The following is a 20860-nucleotide window of genomic DNA, read 5'->3' as shown; positions in this document are numbered from 1 at the left end:
ATCTTAGATGGGATTACTTTAAATATTGATGCAATTCTCTGGAAGAAATTGGAGCTAAAATACAGGTTTAGGCAGCATTATAGTATTGGTGGATGAAAGTGGGGATATAAAAGTCACATGAAAGAAGGCCCAGAACAGCAATATTTAAGAGGGGTAGGAGGAAGAGAAAGCAGGTCCTGAAATCGGGTGAGGAAAGTCAGTACAGGTACTCAGGCAAGTGTTGATAAAGCTGCAATAAATATTTACTTATTAATAAAGCTGCAATGAATATTTCACTGACATTAGCCTGCAGTTGCACAAAATCATCTAACATAAAGCCAATTTTATAATAAAGTGTTTAACGTCTCATGTAATTGATTAAAGATTATACTGAAAGTGGAATGGTTGTATGAGTACTGCAAATATGGTTTCTACTGAATATGTATCACTTTTGCACCATCATGAAGTCAAAAAATTGTAAGTCAATCATTAGTCCGAGGTCATCTGTATATAAAATATTTATTTCACCTTTATTAACACTAGCCTGAGATAGTAAACAACTCAAATGTCCATCAGAAATAGAATGGACACATTTTCATAATTTCTTTCAGTGGAATACCATGCAACAATAAAAAAGTGAAATGCAACAATAAAAAAGTGAAATGTTGCTACATGCAACAATATGGGTTAATCAAACAGATACTTGTTAAGATAAATAAATTAGGCATGAAATAGTACATGCTACATGGTTCAATTTATATGAAGTTTGTGAATAGCCAAAATTAATGTTGATGCAAGTATACCTGAATACTTTAGGTTGCAGGGTACTGACTGGGAAGGGTAGTGAGTGAGCCTTGAAAGGTGTTAGAAAAGTTCTATACCATGATCGTGTTTGTGGACTTTATATAGGTCTATGTGTAAACTTTAACTATAATTTAAAGTGATTGCACCATACTGTGTGTATGGTAGACTTCCATCTAAAAAATTAAAAATAACATTTCCTTAGGTATCTTAGGATAGTGAATGGAGAATCAATAGATAGTAAATAAAAGATATCCAATATCTGAATAATAGATTATTATATAATAATATAATAGAAAGTAATAAAAAAGAAAATACAAAGAAAGAAATTGCCAAAGAAACAATAGCATAAAATTTCCCCAAATTAAAGAATATGACCCCTGGAAGCCCTTCAGGTGTTTAGCAAACAAAACAGAACAAAGCACATCATTATCATGACATTTTAGAACACTATAAATAAAATCTAAAAATTTCCATAGGACCCCCCTCTCCCCACCAAAATGTCTCATAGCAGGAATCAGAATGGTGTCAGACTTCTTAACAGCAATACTGGAAGACAATAAAATATTGACTTTAGAATTCTGACCATACATTATTTCTATCCCAGAATTCTTTCCTGTGATTGACAGAAAAAGTAAAACATTTCAGTCATGCAAGGCCTCAAAAGATTACCTTCATCATTTGTAATATGGAGTTACTTTATCTGAGATAGCCAAAAGAGATGTGCATCACTGAAAAAAAGGGGAAGATGTGGATTCCAGGAAATATATGGCTATGGACAGCATGGGAGAGACACAAGAGAAATTTTTAAGGTGATGATAAAGGGAAATCCCAGGTAGCAGCTGTTTTAACAACCTTTCGGTTATAACCTTATAAAACTATTCAATCTTGCAAATCATGTAATACATGCATTCCTCTTAATGAATATAAAATTAAAAATGAATGGGGAATTAGTAAAAAAATATTAGAGATATAAATGGCAGAAGTAATAAATGAAAGAACAAGTTCCAGAATAGGTTACCAAAAGGACAGGGGGTGGGAAAAAAAGAGAGAAGGTGTCACCTTCCCACTACAGGGAAATTCTCTAGGGGCTTTTTTACCTAACAGGGTGTCCTTGCACATAATGGCTAGATTTGGTTAGAGTCTGACAAAAGCATTCTGAAATGCTTTTGAATGATAAGCCAGAAAGAAGCAAAAAGAAAAACAAATTATAAAATGTTAAAGCTGTGAGACAAGGTATATTACCTTTCATCCAGCCCAACCCTCTCATTTTAAAATGAACTGTGTTCCATTGACTGTTTGGAAGTGACTTAGTACAGTACAGGGTGCTCTGATGTGGTATTTCTTTGACAAAGGAGGGATGCCTTTACTGAAGTTTCATTAATCATTTCCAAAATAATACATTGTTAAACATGAACTTTGTACAATGATTGGTCTGTGATCCCTATCAGCATCTAAACAATTGAATGTTTCTGAATGTAGGAGAACTGGAGATACATTCATTAAGATGTGGTAGCCATTTCATTGAAAAATGTAGTAATGAATAGATTTTAAAGTACCATGCCACATTTTAAACTACATTTATCTCCTGGATGAAAAGGAATGTCTCATCATTCCCTTCTTTAAGATATACTAGTATACTTGTCTTGGTGTATATGTATTGCTATATATCAAGGTCTGTTCATTCTGGAGAGGAAATATTCCAAGTGAGAAATAATAGTGGAAAGGGGGAGGGATGGACATATTTAAAACTAGCTTATTTATTTATTACTTTGAGATGGAGTCTCCCTCTGTGGCTCATGCTGGAGTGCAGTGGGGCGATCTTGGATCACTGTAATCTCTGCCTCCCTGGTTCAAAAGAGTCTCGTGCCTCAGCCTCCTGAATAGCTGGGATTATAGGCACCTGCCACCATGCCCAGCTTATTTTTGTATTTTTAGTAGAGACAGGGTTTTGCCCTGTTGGCCAGACTGGTTTTGAACTCCTGACCTCAGGTGATCCACCCACCTTAGCCTCCCGAAATGCTGGGATTACACACATGAGCCACCACTCCCAGCCTTAAATAACTATTTTTAGAAAAAAACTGATAGAATTTGAGAACCAATTATACAGGATGAAGAAAAAAAGGCAGTCAAAATCTTGAGTAACTTAAACCATTGAGTGATACACAGACGCTGGAATAGTGAAAGTACTTTAGTAGAAGAGGAACAAAATTTCAGCTTAGCACCTTGTACTTAGGTAGTAAATGAATTATAAATAATGTTCTTTTGTTATCTGTATCTCTCTTTCTATGGATGATATGGCTTAATAAAAATAATGATTAATAGTTAATATTATTGATCTCAACAAAGATAAGCCTTGCTTTTCTTTTAAATCCTCATTTCCACTTTGCAGAACAAGCAATTTTGTTATAAAAACTATGGTGAAACCATAAAAACAAGAGGCAAAAGGGAAGCTGATATGTGGATCATGCCTTGATAATTGCATCTGCTCTTTTTGCATCTCGATGGTCCACTCTTTCCAAGCAGGAAATATTTCATTGCTCAGTAAGCTCTTCCATGGAGCCCACCTCCATGCTAGGTAGTCTCTGCCTATTAGAAAATAACTACTTTAATTGGATTGTAGAAAGGTAATTAAAATGCTTGTTTTCCAAAACTGAATTGGGGACAAGTCAGAATTCTGAATTTTTTTTTTAAGTAATACAGTTTTGAAGACATCTGTGCTCATTTATTGAGGAAAGAGTGAATAACATTTCTGTAATTATTGTGGATTCTTGAAAAATAGACAATAAGATTTGAATCATTTCCTCACAATCTTAAGTTTTAAACTTAATACCATCTGACCATTACTTAAATAGAGCATAGAAACTAAAATTTTATTTTATTTTTGTCACTGTTTACTCCTAAAAACTAGCATTTGATTTACATTAATGCGATTTATGTTTTATTAGGTGCCAGGGCTATCAGTAATTGATATATACTATAGTTAATAATGTATAGTTAAAGTAAGTAACTTTTAATGGGGCTAGCCATAGGTGAACGTCTCCAATTCAGACTTAAATTTTAAATCATAGATTTGTAAATGTTTCTGAATAAGTTAGAATACTGCATATAACAAATGTTTATTCAACAACTATATATTAAATTTTCAGATCTTAGCCAATATGCTCAGTGCTAGAGATACATTAAAAAATAAGATCCTTGCCCTCAAAGTGCTTAAGTTCTGAACTTAGAATTCATTAAATCCAGTTATAAGGAGTTTGTGCTTTTTAAATTTTTTTTAGACAGAGTCTCTCTCTGTCACTCAGGCTGTAGTGCAGTGGTGCGATCTCAGCTCACTGCAACCTCTGCCTCCTGGGTTCAAGCAATTCCCCTACGTCAGCCTCCCAAGTATCTGGGATTACAAGTGCATGCCACCATGCCCAGCTAATTTTTTTTTTTTTTTTGGTATTTTTAGTAGAGACAGGGTTTCACCATGTTAGCCAGGATGGTCTTCATCTCCTGACCTTGTGATCCACTCATCTCTGCCTCCCAAAGTCCTGGGATTACAGGCATGAGCCACAACACCCAGCTGGTACTATTTTTAAGAATATAAATTATACTGTATATAAAGCTGTATTAATTTTTCCAGACAGTGGCTAAATTGCCATAATAATACTTTCATGCAAATCAATGGCAATACTGATAAAGCTCAGTTATTTGTAATTATTGAAGTAAGAATTTTCTGTAAAGATTGAGTACTGAAATTTCTACACAGATGTAAAATTTTAAAAATGTTGTGTCTGTCCAAAACTTCATTATACTAACAATTTATATTTGCCCATAGTCTGCAATGTGCTTTTAAAAGTCTTTCTCTCTTTTTAGTACTGGTTATCACCACTGCCAAGATAGTGCCTCCATTGCTAATCTCTGTGCCCTGCTGCTACCACCTTCACCTCCATCTGTTTTCTCTCTTTCTTTTGATTTCTGCCACTTCTCCAGAGAATATTCACTGTCATTCAAAACAATTGATTGTCTATGGGTGTTTTTAGGCAGTTGGGATGCTTTTTTCTTTCTGATAAGCCAGTTATCTTTGTGCCCTTTTCATCTTCCTTGCTGCTGGGTATTCAAGAGTACTACCTTTGTGTTAAAACGCATTTATGATGAAGGGAGGGAGTCACAATAAACACTGGGTGTGTGGAAAGATGGGCTATCCTGACATCTGGAGCATTCTAGACCCTTGAAGTTGCTGAAAGGCTGATCTACAGATATCCAGGACATGTAATATAATTAAAGTACAGTTGAGCTTCCAGAAGTCCTTATCTCACTCCAAATATTATTTTATGACTTAGGAGAACCAATTTTCTATTTAGGACTTGAACTCAGGTAAGCTGTCTGCATAGATAATAATAATTGGAAAGTGTTCAAATCTCCTCTAAAATTTCTTCCATTTAAGATTCAGAAGTGAACTTTTAGGTACATTTTGTCTTGTCTCTCTTGATTTGCCTTGTTTTCTTCTACACAGAGCTCTTTTATTTTACTTCCTATCTGCTACTGTATTGTCTGTATCAGGAATTTTTCTTTATTTTTTAAGAGAGCCACTTGAGGGTTCTGTTGATAATTGTTTTGTCACCTATTTTGTCAGTGAGAGAATATATAAATTTTAGTGTTCACAAAAAAAAATGGAAAACAAGTTTAACAATTACTCATTGAAAAGACCACAGTTTTACTCACCAGTGAGGTGCTTTAGTTACTTTGGACCAAGTGTATGGGACACTGGTATTAACAGAACTATCTTTGAAAGCCATGTGAAAAAAATCTCAATATTGTCTCCATTAATTCAAAGAACTAATGGTACCCCTTGTTTGAGTTTCAGAAGTTTTTATAAAACAGCATAAAGGCAGCAGAGAATAGCAAAAAGAGAATTGAGCTGAGGTCAGGTAAGCCCAATACAAGTTTTGTCATTTGTTAGCTGTAAAACCTTTGTTTCTTTTGCTATCCCACAGGGAAAATAATATTATAGGACTATTATGAGGATTAAAATGAAATAACCCATGTGTAGAAATTATAGAAAGCCTACCACACTGTAAGAATCCAATAATTCCCTCCTCGTTTAGTTGAGTCAAAATATTACTTAGCGTTCCCACAGTGTTCAATATTTTAGGACAGCTCTAAAATTTTTATGTTTATTTATCCAATTCTTGTAATACTGGATTTTCTTGAAGGATCTAGTTTATTTTTAGCAGTTTGGGAGTTTTTTGTTTTGTTTTTTAACTGCCTACTCAGATAACGAAGACTCTTAACAACTCATAAACGTCTTCTCTAACAGTCACACAAAATGAAAGCAGCCTTTGAAGAAAAGCTATTCAAAGCCATTCATATAAAAATGTAGGTATTTAATTTAATTTGAAGCAAAAGTTTGAATTGAAAATAATCATAAAACCAATGTGTGTCATTCCTTTGTAATGATTGTTCTAACATAATTTTCTTGAATAATTCTAAAGGGGAAATGGTGCAAAGAAAAGCGTAAGAGTATGGTAATGGTTGCAGGAAATTTATTTCATTTTTATTCCTTAAACATTTAGATAAAAGATAAGAACTGTTTTTTTTAAAGACCTATAGGCATGTGTTTTATTTTTCTAATGTTAATCAAATTTCTGCTATACTCCTTTATTTTAACTATGCCAACAGATTGATCAAATAATTACCGATAGTAATTTAAAAATACTTTCTATATATAAACAATTATTAAGGTAACTAAGTGGTAACTCAACTAATGTGACTTTTTAATGATAACAAAATATATTAGATATCCACCTGTTATGTAAAACCTTGTCTAAAACGTAGGGCTTCTTTTTCTAGCCTTAGTTTTTTTTTTTTAATCATCTTATTTATAAAGATTTAAAAGCCTGTGGTTGAGAATAGGGGGATGAAATTTACTATCCCTTAAAGCACTTTGCTAATGCTTTGATTTGTATATATGTGCTCACTAAATGTTGGATCTGTATGGGTTAGCATGTTTTCTTTTATACATTATAAAATACGAATTCACTTTTTTAATAGTCAGAAGAGATATGAAAAGGCAGAACTAGTGAGTTAGTAACTGCTGCTTTTTAGGCATGCCATACTATCAAACCAAGATGGAACATTATATGTAAAAACATTGGAACAAAATCTTAAAAACATATAAAGGAAGTCACTTTATGAAAAATGTAACTGCCTTTCAACAGCTTTACCTTTTCTCATACTTGCCCAAATTATGACTGTGATATACTACATATAAACATATTTAAAAGTCTAAAAAGTATAAACATTTGATATATGTGTATATATGTTACATTTTCCTTTGTTATTTCTATTCCTAGTATAATTCAATGTAGGTCAAAATGTTGAGTTGTGATTTTATATTTCCACAGGTTAACTTGATACATGTAAACAAATACATTATTTATGTGCTACATAATCCTCTATCTACTAGGATATTTACTTAATAATGGTTTTGTGGCTTAGAAAGCTGACTAATTAATGAGAATGAATTCATGGCATACAGTGGCTGCTCTGTTTCTGATTTGCTTGAACTGAATCTTTGTGTCCCTCAAACTTTGTGTCTGCTATTTAGTAGTTGCCTAAGTTCATCCCCAGAGTGATGGTATTTGGAGATGGGGCCTTTTTTAGGAGGTAATTAGGTCATGACAGTGAAGCCCTCATGACTGAGATTTGTGCACTTAGAAGAAAAGACTGGAGAGAACTTGCTTTTCCTCTCTCTGTTCTCTGCCATGTAAGGACACAATGAGACAGTGACCCTTGGCAAACCAGGAAGTGGGTCCTCATCAGACACCAGATGTTCTGACACTTTGATCTTAGACTTTCCATCATCTAGAACTGTGATTAATAAATGTTTGTTGTTTAAGCTACCCAGTCTCTATGGGCATATTTGTCATAATGGCCCAAACTGACTCAGACACATTTCTTCCTCATTTAAGAACAAATAAACCAAAATCATATTTTTCTTGTTTTCTATCTGAAAATAAGTTTTCCATTTTTTTGTTTCAAACACCTAAATATTTTGTCTATACTTCTTGCCTTCTACCCCAAAGCAGAGAATCCTGTGTATGTTTGTTTACTCATATATCCCAGGCCTTCTCAAAATAACCCCCAACCTGAAATAGAATGTGATTTAAAATAAGAGAAATTTGGCTCTAGAATCAGGCATGAAGCAACCACACAGAGTATATTTATTGATGGAATGAGTGAATGATTAGATAAAAGAATGAAAAGATGATTCTGATTTTTAAAATACTCGCTTATTGAAATACTTTCTCCCTCTTTTTTATCTTTTTATAGATCATGCGACAGACAATTCTGTACTTGGTAAAGAGTTCTAACTAAAGCAATTACACAATAAAAGTAGTCTTTAATGTTGGCTTCTCTGCCAACTTTACAGTAGATAAAATATTTGGGAATTCTACTTTATAGTTAAAAATATAGGCACACATAGCAGGGAAAATACAACTCTCTCAATAATTAAAGACAAGCAATCATATCCTCAATGTAATATGGGAAGGAATAACCATTTTTTTATTTATAAGAACATCTAATGTCACTCCACTTAGAGAAAACACATTGATTTATTTTATGCTGTAATCAGGGAAAGTATAAACTTTGGAGTTTGCACAGTAAGATTAGGCTATGACCTGTGAGTTAATAAACACTGTTGTTAGATTTGTTAGAATTTTATAAGTCTTGTTCAGTTTCTCTTCAATTCCATCCTGTAAAGTTTCCTTTCCAGCTGATATGTATGCTTATGTAAGTCCAAGGAATTCCATGAGAAGTTGAATCAAAATATTTTCAACTGATAACTTATGAAGCAAAAACAGCAATTTCTCAGTATATATTTCAAATAAATTTATTGTAGAATTTTGAAGGGACTGTAGATTCTAAATTGTATTCAGACCATGTATCAGTTGTATTCAGATTCTGGCCATGTATCCACTACCAAAATGAAAAAATGAACATGGTTTTATTACAAGTTAATCATTCAACAACAATAATAACAACAAAATCGTATAAAGTGTGAATTTTCTGAGTAATAACCCAGTACCACCAGCAAAATAGTAGTATACAAACCTCAGTGTGCTCTATGTAAAGAATTTAATTATGTTCACTTCATATATGGAGACGTTTTTGTTTCCCACAGAATTCATAACTGTCATTACAGAACTAAGAAATGTGACTTTGAAAATCTAAGTCTACATGTAAACATTTAGTTCAACCTTTGTAATATTCAAATGATCTTGATGTTTCATCTTGATATTTCTGCCAGCCATTGCACTAGTTGTTCTTCCTTCAAATGAAAGGACTTTATGTACTTCTAGAGAATCTCCTATACAAACAGGAAGTATGAGTGTGTGGCTTTAGTGATTTTGGGAATACAAGCTAGCATCATTTTAAGTGGTTATTCTAGTGGTTAGAAACACTTTGGAATCAGCAGACTTGGCTCAAGTCTTGAGTCTGTCATATCTTAGGTATATTGTGACACCAGTGGAAAGAGCTGTAATGTTAAGTAAGATGCTATCAATAACAGCAAATGTTAAGATTTGGTATTGACAAAATATTCCTGACACTTAAATATTCCCTTAAGTGACAGAATAGAAACACTAGTGAAAAAGATGCTAGCCCAGGGGGAAAAAAAAAAACAAAAAAAACGTGAGCACAAGGTAATGAAGAAAAGATGCAACAAATGCCAGAAACTAAGTATGGCATTATTCCAAGAGGAACATGGTCCAGGCAAATCTCTACTAAGCATAATTAAGCAGGAAAAAAAATGGCAGTGTTTCCTTAGATCTGTGTCCTTGGTAAATGTATTTACTTTTATTAAGCCTCAGTTTCCTTCTCTATGAAATTAACAAAAAAAGCAGTGATCTCTAAATTGGATAGATTATTTAAAGATAAGATGAAGTAATATCTTTAGGGCCTTTAGCACAGTACCTGGCACATGAAAACCATTCATTAAATGGTAACTATTATTATTATTGCAGTTACTATTTCTTATAAAAATAAATTAGTACTTCTGGCTGGGTGCAGTGGCTCACGCCTATAATCCCAGCACTTTGGGAGGCCGAGGCGGGTGGATCACGAGATCAGGAGATCAAGACCATCCTGGTCAACATGGTGAAACTCCGTCTCTACTACAAATGCAAAAAAAAATTAGCTGGGCAGGGTGGCATATGCCTGTAGTCCCAGCTACTCGGGAAGCTAAGGCAGGAGAAGTGCTTGAACTCAGGAGGTAGAGGTTGTGGTGAGCTGAGGTCGCGCCATTGCACTCCAGCCTGGGCAACAAGAGCAAAACTCTGTCTCAAAAAAAAAAAAAAAAAAAAAAAGTACTTCGTTGGCTGTGTACCAGATGAAAAAAACTAGTCTTGGTGTTAATGACTCATAAAGATGTTTCTCAGAAGATGGCTTTTTTTAAAAAAAGAAAAAATAAAAGTATACTAAAATATCTCTATAAAAATTCTCTAGTGAGGGCTAATAATTTTTGCTTTCTTTTTTAAAAATTTCTACTATAACATATATATTACATATATAGTATATATAACATAGTTTAACTATATCTATATATGTAATATGTTTTACATACATAAATATACATCTATTTATATTGTATGTAATATTTTATATTATATGTAAAATATATTTAGTATTTAGTATACATAACACTTTATACATATATGTAGTTTAATATGTGTAATATATATCACATATATATTATGAATTACATATATTACAAATATAATACTGTTTATTATATGTAATATAGTTTATATATGTAATATATTTTGCATGTATATAAATATATGTGTATACACACACACACACACACACACACACATATATATATAAAACCATGTGAAGCCCCAGTATCTAAATCTATTTTAAAGATAATTAACTCTTGAAACAAAAATAATAGCCAAATAGTGTGAGGTTTACAGTATATATGAAAGTAGAATATATGACAGGAAATCAGGAGAGAAAATAATAAAGTATATTATTGTGAGGTTTTTATGCTATATATGAAGTGGTATGGTACCAACCAATGTCTTTCAGAAACATAGATGCAAACATTCTTAATACAATATTAGCCAATCAAAATAATATATCACAACAGAATGATGGTGATCCCAATAATGCAAGGATGACTTAAAATTCAAAAATTATTCAATGTAATTTACCATAATAACAAACTAAAATAGAAAATATTTTTTATTTCGGAGGCTGAAGCAGGTGTATTGCTTGAGCCTTGGGGTTGTAAGACCAGTCCAGGAAACATGGCAAAGTCCTGACTCTACAAAAAAAAAAGAAAAAATACAAAAATTAGCCAAGCTGGTGCACACCTGTAGTCCTAGCTACTTGGGAGGCTGAGGTGGGAGGATTGCTTGAGTCCAGGAGGTTGAGGCTGCAATGAGCTAAAATTGTGCCACTGCACTATGGCCTGTACAATGGAGCCAGACCTTGTATCAAAAAACAAACAAAAAAAAAGGAAAAATAAAAAGAAAAGAAAATAAATTTTTTGGATAATTTCAATGAGAAATAGAATTAACAAAATTTAATGTCAATTTCCAATAAAACTCTCAACAAACAGCAAAGAAAGAACAGAAGGAATGCTCTTAACCCGATAAAAGTATCTATGAAACTATGTAACTAACAGCATACTTGTATTAGCTTGTTAGGGCTGCCATAACAAAATAGCACGGACTGGAGGGCTTAAAGAACACAAGTGAATTTTCTCATAGTTTGGAATCTAGAGTCTGAGTTGAAGGTTTCTGCAGGGTTAACTTCAATCTGAGGCCTCCTTGGCTTTAGGTGGCCATCATCTCCCTTTGTCTTCATGTGGTCTTTCTTCTGCGCATGTGGGTGTCTGTGTCCAAAATTTTCACCTCTTTTTAAGGACACCAATCATGTTGGATTAGGACTCACTCTAAAAGACCTCATCTCAACTTAATTACCTCTTTAAAAACCTTATCTTCAAATACAGTTACATACTGAAGTACTGGGGGTTGGGACTTCAACATGTGAATTTGGTAGGAAACAATTTAGCCCATGACAACACTTAATGCTGAAAGACTGAATGCATTCCCTCCAAAATTAGAAACAAAACAAGGATCTTTATTTTTGCCACCTCTCCTTAATAGTTTCTGTGTATGTGTGTGTGTGCATATATTTTTCCCAGCAAGTACAATAGGCAAGATAAGACAATACATTCTAACTACAACGTTAGGTAAAAGTGTTTATGTAGAGATTACATGATCCAATATTTAAAATACAATGTTATTTACAAAACAGCTACTCAAACTAATGTGATTTCTGTAAGTTTACAGAGTACAAGATCAATATATAAAAGATCAATATAAAAATAAATTTTATTTCTATGTCTCAGAGAGGAATAATCAAAAACTAAAATTTAATAAAATATGAATTTCAATAATATCAAACATATAGCATAATTAGGGATAAATCTTTTTTTTAATGTATGAAGTAGGTGTATGTGGACAACTACAAAACACTGCTGAGAGAAACTAGAGAAGACCTCAATAAATGGAGAAGGAAACTGTATTCATAAGATATAAGAGTGAATATTATTGATACGTCAATTCTCCCTAGATTGAGATTCAGCTTTCTTTTGTAGAAATTGATTACCTCATCATAAAAGTCACATGGAAATGCAAATGACTAAGAATAACCAAAACAACTAGGAAAAAGAATAAATTAGAACCTAACACTACCCTTTTCAGGAACTATAGCTGCAGTAATCAAGATGATGTAGTATTGGTGTAAACCTAGACAAATAGATCAATGGAACAGATTAGAGAGTCCAGAAATAGACCTCAGTATGTAAAGGCAAATACACAAAGGCAATTCACTGGAAGAAAGATGACAGTCTTTCAACAAATGATGCTGAAAAAAATGTTGGTACCTTATTTTGGAAAAATCTCAAAATAATTATGCTGAGTGAAATAAGCTAGACACAAAAGAGCACCTATGATTATATTTATATAAAATTTAATAAATGCAAACTAATGTATTAGAAACAGATCAGTGTCTGCCTAGGGTTGTAGGGGTGGTGGTGGTGCAGGGAGGTACTACAAAGGGCATGAGAAAACTTTTGGGGCTGATGTGTGTGTTCATTATTTTAATTGTGATGATGGCCTCACAGGTGCAAAAATCACTTAGGTCAAATATTTTAAATATGCACCTTTATTGTGTCTGTCAATCATACGTCAATAAGCTGTTTTTTTAAACAAACACCTACTATGTTCAAACTCATGATAGAATCTGTACAGAATTATAAGACTGGATAAGATCAAATTGTTTTAAGAAATTGACAGTTTTCAAAAACATTAAAATTAATTTTATTTAAAAATTGAGATTTATAAGAAAATAAATTCTTACCATAATAAAATCCTATTTTAAAAATCCAGAGGAGGTAAAGGTTGTTTATGGTTTCAAGGAATAACCAGGTATTTAAAAATAGGGAAGTCTAGGGATCTGCCATGGTCAGAGTAAGCAGGTAGAATTTCCAGGTATTCATGACAGAGGTCTACCACGTTTTAAAAGGTGAAATTCTAGATAAAAGGAAGAACAAAGGCAAGAGTCAACACAAGAAGTAGTATGTCTAGGGAATAGCAGTAAATGCGTTTGGATAGAATATTTGGTGTGCAAAGGGTCTTATGGAAGATAAACTTAGGAAGAGAAAGTGGGGCAGATGGGACTTGGGTTTCCTCTATGAAAATTGCTTTGAATTACCACAGGCAGCGCTAATACTTTCCATATTGCTTTCTCCTCATATTTTACTCAATATCCTGCTTCAATACTTGTCACATTTTATTGCATCTTGTGTCTAGCTTCACCCTTAGGCACTCTTCTATCTGAAAGGACTACATTTGCCTCATTATAAATGCTCAGTAACAAGGGATGTCCCACTTTTAAAAATGGGAAAGTCTAGGAATCTGCCATGATCAGAGTAAGCGGGTAGAATTTGAACTGGTCCTTAATGACCAGTTTTGGCCGGGCGTGGTGGCTCACGCCTGTCATCCCAGCACTCTGAGCGGCTGAAGTGGGCAGATCATGAGGTCAGAAGATCAAGACCATCCTGGCTAACATGGTGAAACCCTGTCTCTACTAAAAATACAAAAAATTATCTGGGCATGGTGGTATGCACTTGTAGTCCCAGCTATTCAGGAGGCTGAGGCAGGAGAATCACTTGAAGCCGAGAGGCAGAGGTTGCATTGAGCCGAGATTGCATCACTGCACTCCAGCCTGGGTGACAGAATGAGACTCCCTCTCAAAAAAAAAAAAGGAGGGGTCTTTTCAAGAATAATTTTATAGGGAAAGGAATAAGAGTAGCCATAGTAAATTGAGGGAAGAGGGTATATATATTAAGGAGTACTGAGAATTGAGGTTTATAGGAAAACCAATATTTGTCATTATTTAGCCCAAACAAAAGAGACAAGTGCTGTATAGTTAAGTTTTCTAAAAAGTATTTACTCTTCATTTCCTTCATTGGCTGGCACAGCAGAGCTCTAAGCAATCAGAATAAACAGAGAATTTTTATAAGTCATTTTAAAAAGAGAATATCTCAGATATTTTGGGGGAAGAAATATATATTTATTTTCTCTTTAATTAAGTTGTATATATGTTATATCAAAATGGAATTGAGAATAGTATTCTGTTTGCTATTGACATAATATTCAATTGTCATTATGAACCTGTGGTGGGCCATAGAGTAAAAACAATTGAGAAACAGTGACACAGTCCCATCAGAGAGGGGACTGTGCTTGATTTAGCTTTGTAGGCAGTGGCCTAGTGTTTAAGAAAGAATGCTAGTTCTGCAAATCAGAATGCCAGAATTTGAATCCCAATTTTACTTTAAAACTTGTTTAAGGACCCTTTAATATGTTGATTATCCCATAGTTCTTCCTTTGTTATTTATTTAATTGGGATAAAAACAATAATGGCTTTACATCATTAATATGTGAGTTATACACAAAAGAACAAGATAAAATATGTAGCACCATGCTGGTATACAGCAGTTTTCTGCCTTCAGATACTTCCTCTTGCCTAGCACAATACTTTATAGATAGTGGATACTTAAGCACTCATTCATACTGAACAAATCAACATGTGAACAACTTAGAATCTTTGAAAAATTGCTTTTTTTCTGTTATCATGTTCCACTTAATGCTTTCAGAGAACTGACTGTGAACATAACCTTTTTTTCTGGTAATCTCTGTGTGTGAATAAAAGAACAATGATGAAACTCCACCAATTTTAAGTTATGTATCCTTAAAAACGAGACAGTTAACTATGCTGGGAGCTTGTATTTATTTTGTTTACTTGATTTCATTTTATTTCTATCTTAAATTAAGTTAATGAAATGTTGAGTAGGCCTGGTCACATGTAATATCTAGTTCTCCAAGTATTCTTTGCACATCCCTTTTATAGCAATGTGTATTGTGACAGCTCAGCCTCCTCTTGCTGACTAATCTCCTGTACAGACAGAAGCAGTTCCCATAATTCAGATAATAATCTGGAACAACTTGCATGGTTTACAAAAGTAGATTTGTAACTTATCTTCTTATAATTTAGAAAAGGAGATTAGAATATAATAAAATATGAAATCATACCTTAAGAATAGAATTTCGAATGTTAAAACCATTCTGAAAGTGAATACAGTTTTAAACAAGAACATATTCTGATTTAGTTGCTTCAAAGAAAACATATTGAAAAAGAAAATAATTATATAAGTTAGCATATACTTATAAATAGTTTCATAGAATGCTTAAAGATAAACATATTCAATTATAAATTGAATTACATTGTTTTATTACATAATGACCTATTTATGTTGATTAGACCAAAACTACCAAGTAAACTTCGACACAATCCATATAATAGACTCTGAATTAGAAAGGCTTGAATTTATTGTTAAGTACATTCATAAAGACTTTATGGAAATAGATGCACCTTTGTAAAAAGACAGAACTCGAAATGTTAAAATGATTTTTTTTAATCTTTTTATGGTTTTTCTTTTTGTCTGTTTTTTTGTTTGTTTGTTTTGTTTTGTTTTTTGGCTAAACCATACCATAATCTTAAGTCATAGTTCCAGTGCTTAGTGCATAGAAGGTGTTCTTCTATGCACTAAGAATAAATGATAAAGTTAGACAATAAAGTCAAGGGAAATCTAAGCATAGTCTCTAATAATTCAAAAGCTATATTGTGGTGTGTTCTAGAAAGGTGAACTGTGGGCTTAATTTTTTAAGGGAACTTATTTGTACCAGATTGTCAGGAAATGTTACTTCAATTTCTATTTTTTTGCTTTAAATGCTGGCATGCATCCTGTTTAATAGTGTGTTTTACAAATGTATCAAATCCAGGGCTAAGTAAATAAAAAGTTGAATCAAGGCCGGGCGTGGTGGCTCACGCCTATAATCCCAGCACTTTGGGAGGCCAAGGCAGGTGGATCACGAGGTCAAGAGATCGAGACCATCCTGGTCAACATGGTGAAACCCCGTCTCTACTAAAAATACAAAATTTAGCTGGGCATGGTGGCGCACGCCTGTAGTCCCAGCTACTCAGGAGGCTGAGGCAGGAGAATTTCTTGAACTCAGGGGGTGGAGGTTGCGATGAGCTGAATATCACGCCATTGCACTCCAGCCTGGGTAACAAGAGCGAAACTCCGTCTCAAAAAAAAAAAAAAAAAGGAAAGAAAGTTGAATCAAGGTACTTCTCATTTTAAAAATTATTCTGGAGTCTTGGAGTAGAAAGGGACTTTAGAGTTGATTTTTTTTTTCAACTTCCTTCCATTATTGATGATGGAATTATAAGGAAAAAAATGACTTGTTCAGTGTCCATAGCTTAAAAAAAAAGAATTTTCATTCTGTATTTGATCAGGTACAGAAGGTACTCAATGAATAATTTGCAAGAAGAAAGACCCACTTCAGCATGACATGAGATACATATTGCAGATTTATTAATTTACGGTTAATATCAATTATATTATTGGCAGTTTATAATTATTAATAATAGATTAATTTTTAATTAGCATGTTGGGCCTTATGCAATTGACTAAGGAATAAGGTTAAGGTGCATCTTTCATTGTGAAATTGAGATGCTGGGAACATACAAAGTCTCACTGAAGATCCTAGGAAATTTACCACAGGGATGCTGCCCTGCCAATACACTTGAGCAGAAATTTTCAAGGGGAGTTGAGGGACATGTCCTTGATAACAAGAGGATTTGGGAGGTGTATATTTCACTTGAAATTTAAACAACTTTTTGTCCCATGGTCTTATTTGTTTTTGAGCATATTATTTATTTTTTTAACTTAAGTCAAATAGCATTAAAGGTGTTCGTGTTTTGTTTCTGGAAGTTGAGAGGTTTTAAGGCATAAGTGAATTCGTTTTCTCCTCTGTCCTTTTGGAAAAAATCATTCAGTCTTTTAATAATAAACGTTTATGGATCACCTCTATATTCCAGGCACAGTGGTAGCCCCTGAAAGAATAGTCAAAAAGTTGATTCCTGTCTATAAGGGAGTGCCAGAGTTTATTCACTAAGAATTTATAGGACAATATTATTGCTCCAAGTTTTCTCCTGCCATCTACACTCATCATTGCAATATTTGACACAGTAGTCATTTACTGGAGAAAACACAAAAGGATAGAAATCAGTCTTTCACTTAATTTGCTCATTTACTCAGCAAGTATTGAGTATCTGCCGTGTGCTAGGTGCTGGGTTACCTTAGTGAGTAAAACAGACAACGATCCTGTCTTTGCAGGGATTATGTTTTAGAGGGTAAGACTAATAGCCAAAAAAAAAACAGAGCATCTTAGAAGGTGATGTGTACTGGTTTAAAAAGGAGAGAGAGAGAGAGAGAGGGAAAGTAGAGTTAGCAGAAGTATGTGTGTGAGAAGAAAATTAAAAAGCAGGGTGCAATTTTAAATAGTGTGGTCAAGAGAGGCCTCATTGTGACTTTTGAACAAAGACTCAAAGGCACTTGAAATAAAAATCCAAAGATTAGGATAATCATAGAATTTGAATTTTTAACTAATTTTAAGTCTGTTTTGTTATCTTTGTTACTTCCCGGCAAGAGGCTGCAGGTGTTGGTAAAGTCAAAGATTGTATTACTCTTTCTTTTCTCTCCCATTAGCTTTGATTTACACTATTTTCTACTTAGCTAAAATAAATGTATTTCACGGGATTTTTGTCATCAATAAGAACAAATTTACTTTGAGAATTTTCTCTTGAGAGCCTAGAGCAACATGTAGCACAATTTTATATCATTCATTGTTTCTTAGAAATATAAAAATCCATATGTTGCCATTTTTAGAATGACTCTAAGTTGTATCATTTTGGGCAACAGGTCAACTTACTTTCCTATTGAATCATTGAGTCATAGATTTAGATAAGAAAGCCGATTACTTTCTTAATATTCTTCATCAATTTTAGCACATTTTAAAAATAGAAGTATCTGTTTCTTACAGATTCTGTTTCTGGCGTCTGCATATGCAAGTCCCCAACTCAGCAAGGAGAGCTGCTCAGCTATGGCTGCTGTCACACATTACCTGTATCTTTGCCAGTTTAGCTGGATGCTCATTCAGGTTGGTACATCATTCCCTCTCCCCGCCCCTTTCATCTTTTAATGAATCTGGGTGGAGTGGTCTTAATATCTGCTACTCTGTACTGAAGTAGAAGTAATTCCATATATCCACCATTCTCAGGATATAAATGCAAACAAACAAACAAAAAATACACCCTGTAAGTTTTACAACATTAGAGAGCATCGTGAGTTCGAAGAAATGATGGAAATCTAGTAGGATTGGAAACACGAGAGTGGTTAGAGATGAGGTCTGCAATGTGGGTTCTGTAAAGCACAGTAGGAAATTCGAACATTTTTTCTAAAAAGAAGTAACAGAATGATTTTAAGCCAAAGAGTGACATGATAAAGTTTAGATTTTAGAAAGATCTTCTTGTTTGTAGTGAATTCAAGACAGGAAAGAGTGGCTAGGAAAACCTATTAAGTAGATTTAGCTGTAGTCACAGGGAAATCATGGTAGCATGAACTAGAGAGGTAGCAGAAGCAAAGGGAAGTAGACTGCTTTGGAGATTTTTTTAAAATTAGAACTATAGAATGTAGAGCTTGGTTGTGAGGAATGCAGAAGGTGGAACCCCGGATGCTTCCCAAATTTCTGGCCTGGGTATTTGGTGGATAGCAGTAGCTGAAGTTATGAACACTGGACAATGGGGAAGAGCTGGTGAATTTCGTTTGGGACATGCTGAATGTGAAGCACCTATGAGACCTCCAGTGGGAACTTTTAGGAAAGGGGGATACATGAGGCTTAAGCTTGGAAGAGAAGCCTACACTTTAGAAATGCACTGGGAAGTTATTGGCTTAGAGTTGGAAAATGAGCCATTGGTTTGGAAGAGATTACCTGGGGAGAAGATACAGAGTAAGACCAGCAGAGTCCTAGCATACTCACCTGAGAAGCTAGTAAATGTTGGGGGAGATATTTCAATTCTTCTTTTCTTACTAAAATCCCAAATTCTCTCCATTATTCTGTGCTGATTTGGTTGATAAAGAGGCTAAAGTGAGAGGAGGGCGCAGTATATGTCACTGATTAAATGGCTCAGCTGAAATGCTGCCTTTGATAATACGTTCCACGTAATGGTATTGTTAAGATTTTCATGTGATTCAGTGTTTCTGAGTATGCATGTAAACTATTTTATGAAGACAGATACATTAAGGCCCTTGCATATTCTTTTATCTTGTTAAAGAAGAAGGTTGTGGGAATTGATTATGTAGCAACAGCGAAATAATGATAAGAGGAGGAAGAAAGCGAGGTGGTGATATTATGAGAGAATATCACACAGGCTCAAGAAAGGATTGTTTTCTCCAGTATGATATGATAGTGGGGGCTGAAGAAGAGAACTGAACTACTTAGCTAATAAAACTAGTTGAAACAAGTGGCACCCTGGATCTGGGCTTGAATTCCACCTTTGCCACTATCTGTGTAAGCTTAATCAAGCTATCAACTCTCTCCAACATTTGGTTCTAAATCCTCATATAGGGATAATAATTCCTAACTCACAGAATTATTATTAATATTATATAGTTCTTGGAGCAGTTCTAATCATGGAAAATTTATGGTGTTTTCAAGCTCCCCCCCTCAAAAAAATTTACAAGTAAAAGTAAATTTAAACCATATAACATAAAACTTACATATCTACTGAAATTAGAATAACATTTGCAAGCTTTTCTGATTGTCAAATTCTTTAAGAGTTTATCCGAATTAAACTTTTTAAAATGTGCCCTATTTATGTTGTTATCTATCTGTCTGGATTGAGGTCTCCAGCGCTATGCTGAAGGTCTTTGTCCATGTCCCTGACCTATTCAGAATTTTTGATTCATGACTTGGATGAAAACACAGGAAATTGCTTATCAGATATGCACGTGACACAGAACTAAAAGGACAGCTGCTACAGAGCTGCCTGCATTAAGATTACAGGTAGAGCCAATAAAGAGAAACTGTACTATGATAAGTTAAAAACTAGAGTGAAAGAGACATCATCTGATGGAAGTTAATGTAAATTACTCAAAATTATAATTTAACATAAACTCAACAGCAATCAAATAGCTGACCAGAACGCTTAACAATAGCTATGGTAACTATAAAAATAACAGACACCTAGGCTGCATTGTTAGCAGTATGGAAGCAGACATTGTTACACTGTAATCTATAAAATTCAGACTATTTTGGGACACAGCAACCATTCTCATGGGTCATGTTTCAGCAGGAACATGAAATATCCAATGAGAAGTTGGAAAACAACGCTCTAAGAAACTTTGAGGCAGCTGGACATAACTAACCTGGAAAGAATTTAGGAAGGTGTGATGGCTGTCTACAAATACTGAAAAGGCTACAGCAGGAAAGGGTGGACTATGTAGCTCCATTTGGCAGAACCAGAGCAAATGGGTCAAAAATTAGGGAAGGAAATTTTTGATTCACATTAAGAATTTTCATAGCCAATAAAACTCTCAAAGTTGAAAAGA

The 20860-nt window shown here is 34.0% G+C and overlaps 1 protein-coding gene across 9 annotated transcripts in view; it reads left to right on the top strand.

Moving 5' to 3' along the window:
- ADGRV1 (adhesion G protein-coupled receptor V1) overlaps window positions 1-20860 on the top strand; it is a 602786-nt gene that overhangs the window by 364106 nt on the left and 217820 nt on the right. For 8 of the 9 annotated variants that reach the window (XM_035291223.3, XM_035291222.3, XM_035291220.3 and 5 more), the window contains one exon: window positions 18294-18410. The exons of the other annotated variant lie outside the window; for it this stretch is intronic. In XM_035291223.3, the coding sequence (XP_035147114.2) occupies window positions 18294-18410 (117 nt within the window). The remainder of the gene's footprint in view (window positions 1-18293; window positions 18411-20860) is intronic. 9 annotated transcript variants of the gene reach the window in all.

This window comes from Callithrix jacchus, chromosome 2 (assembly GCF_049354715.1).
Source record: "Callithrix jacchus isolate 240 chromosome 2, calJac240_pri, whole genome shotgun sequence".
Lineage (NCBI taxonomy): Eukaryota > Metazoa > Chordata > Mammalia > Primates > Cebidae > Callithrix > Callithrix jacchus.
Note: the sequence above shows the minus strand (reverse complement) of the source record. Positions and strands in the feature narration are given on the sequence as shown.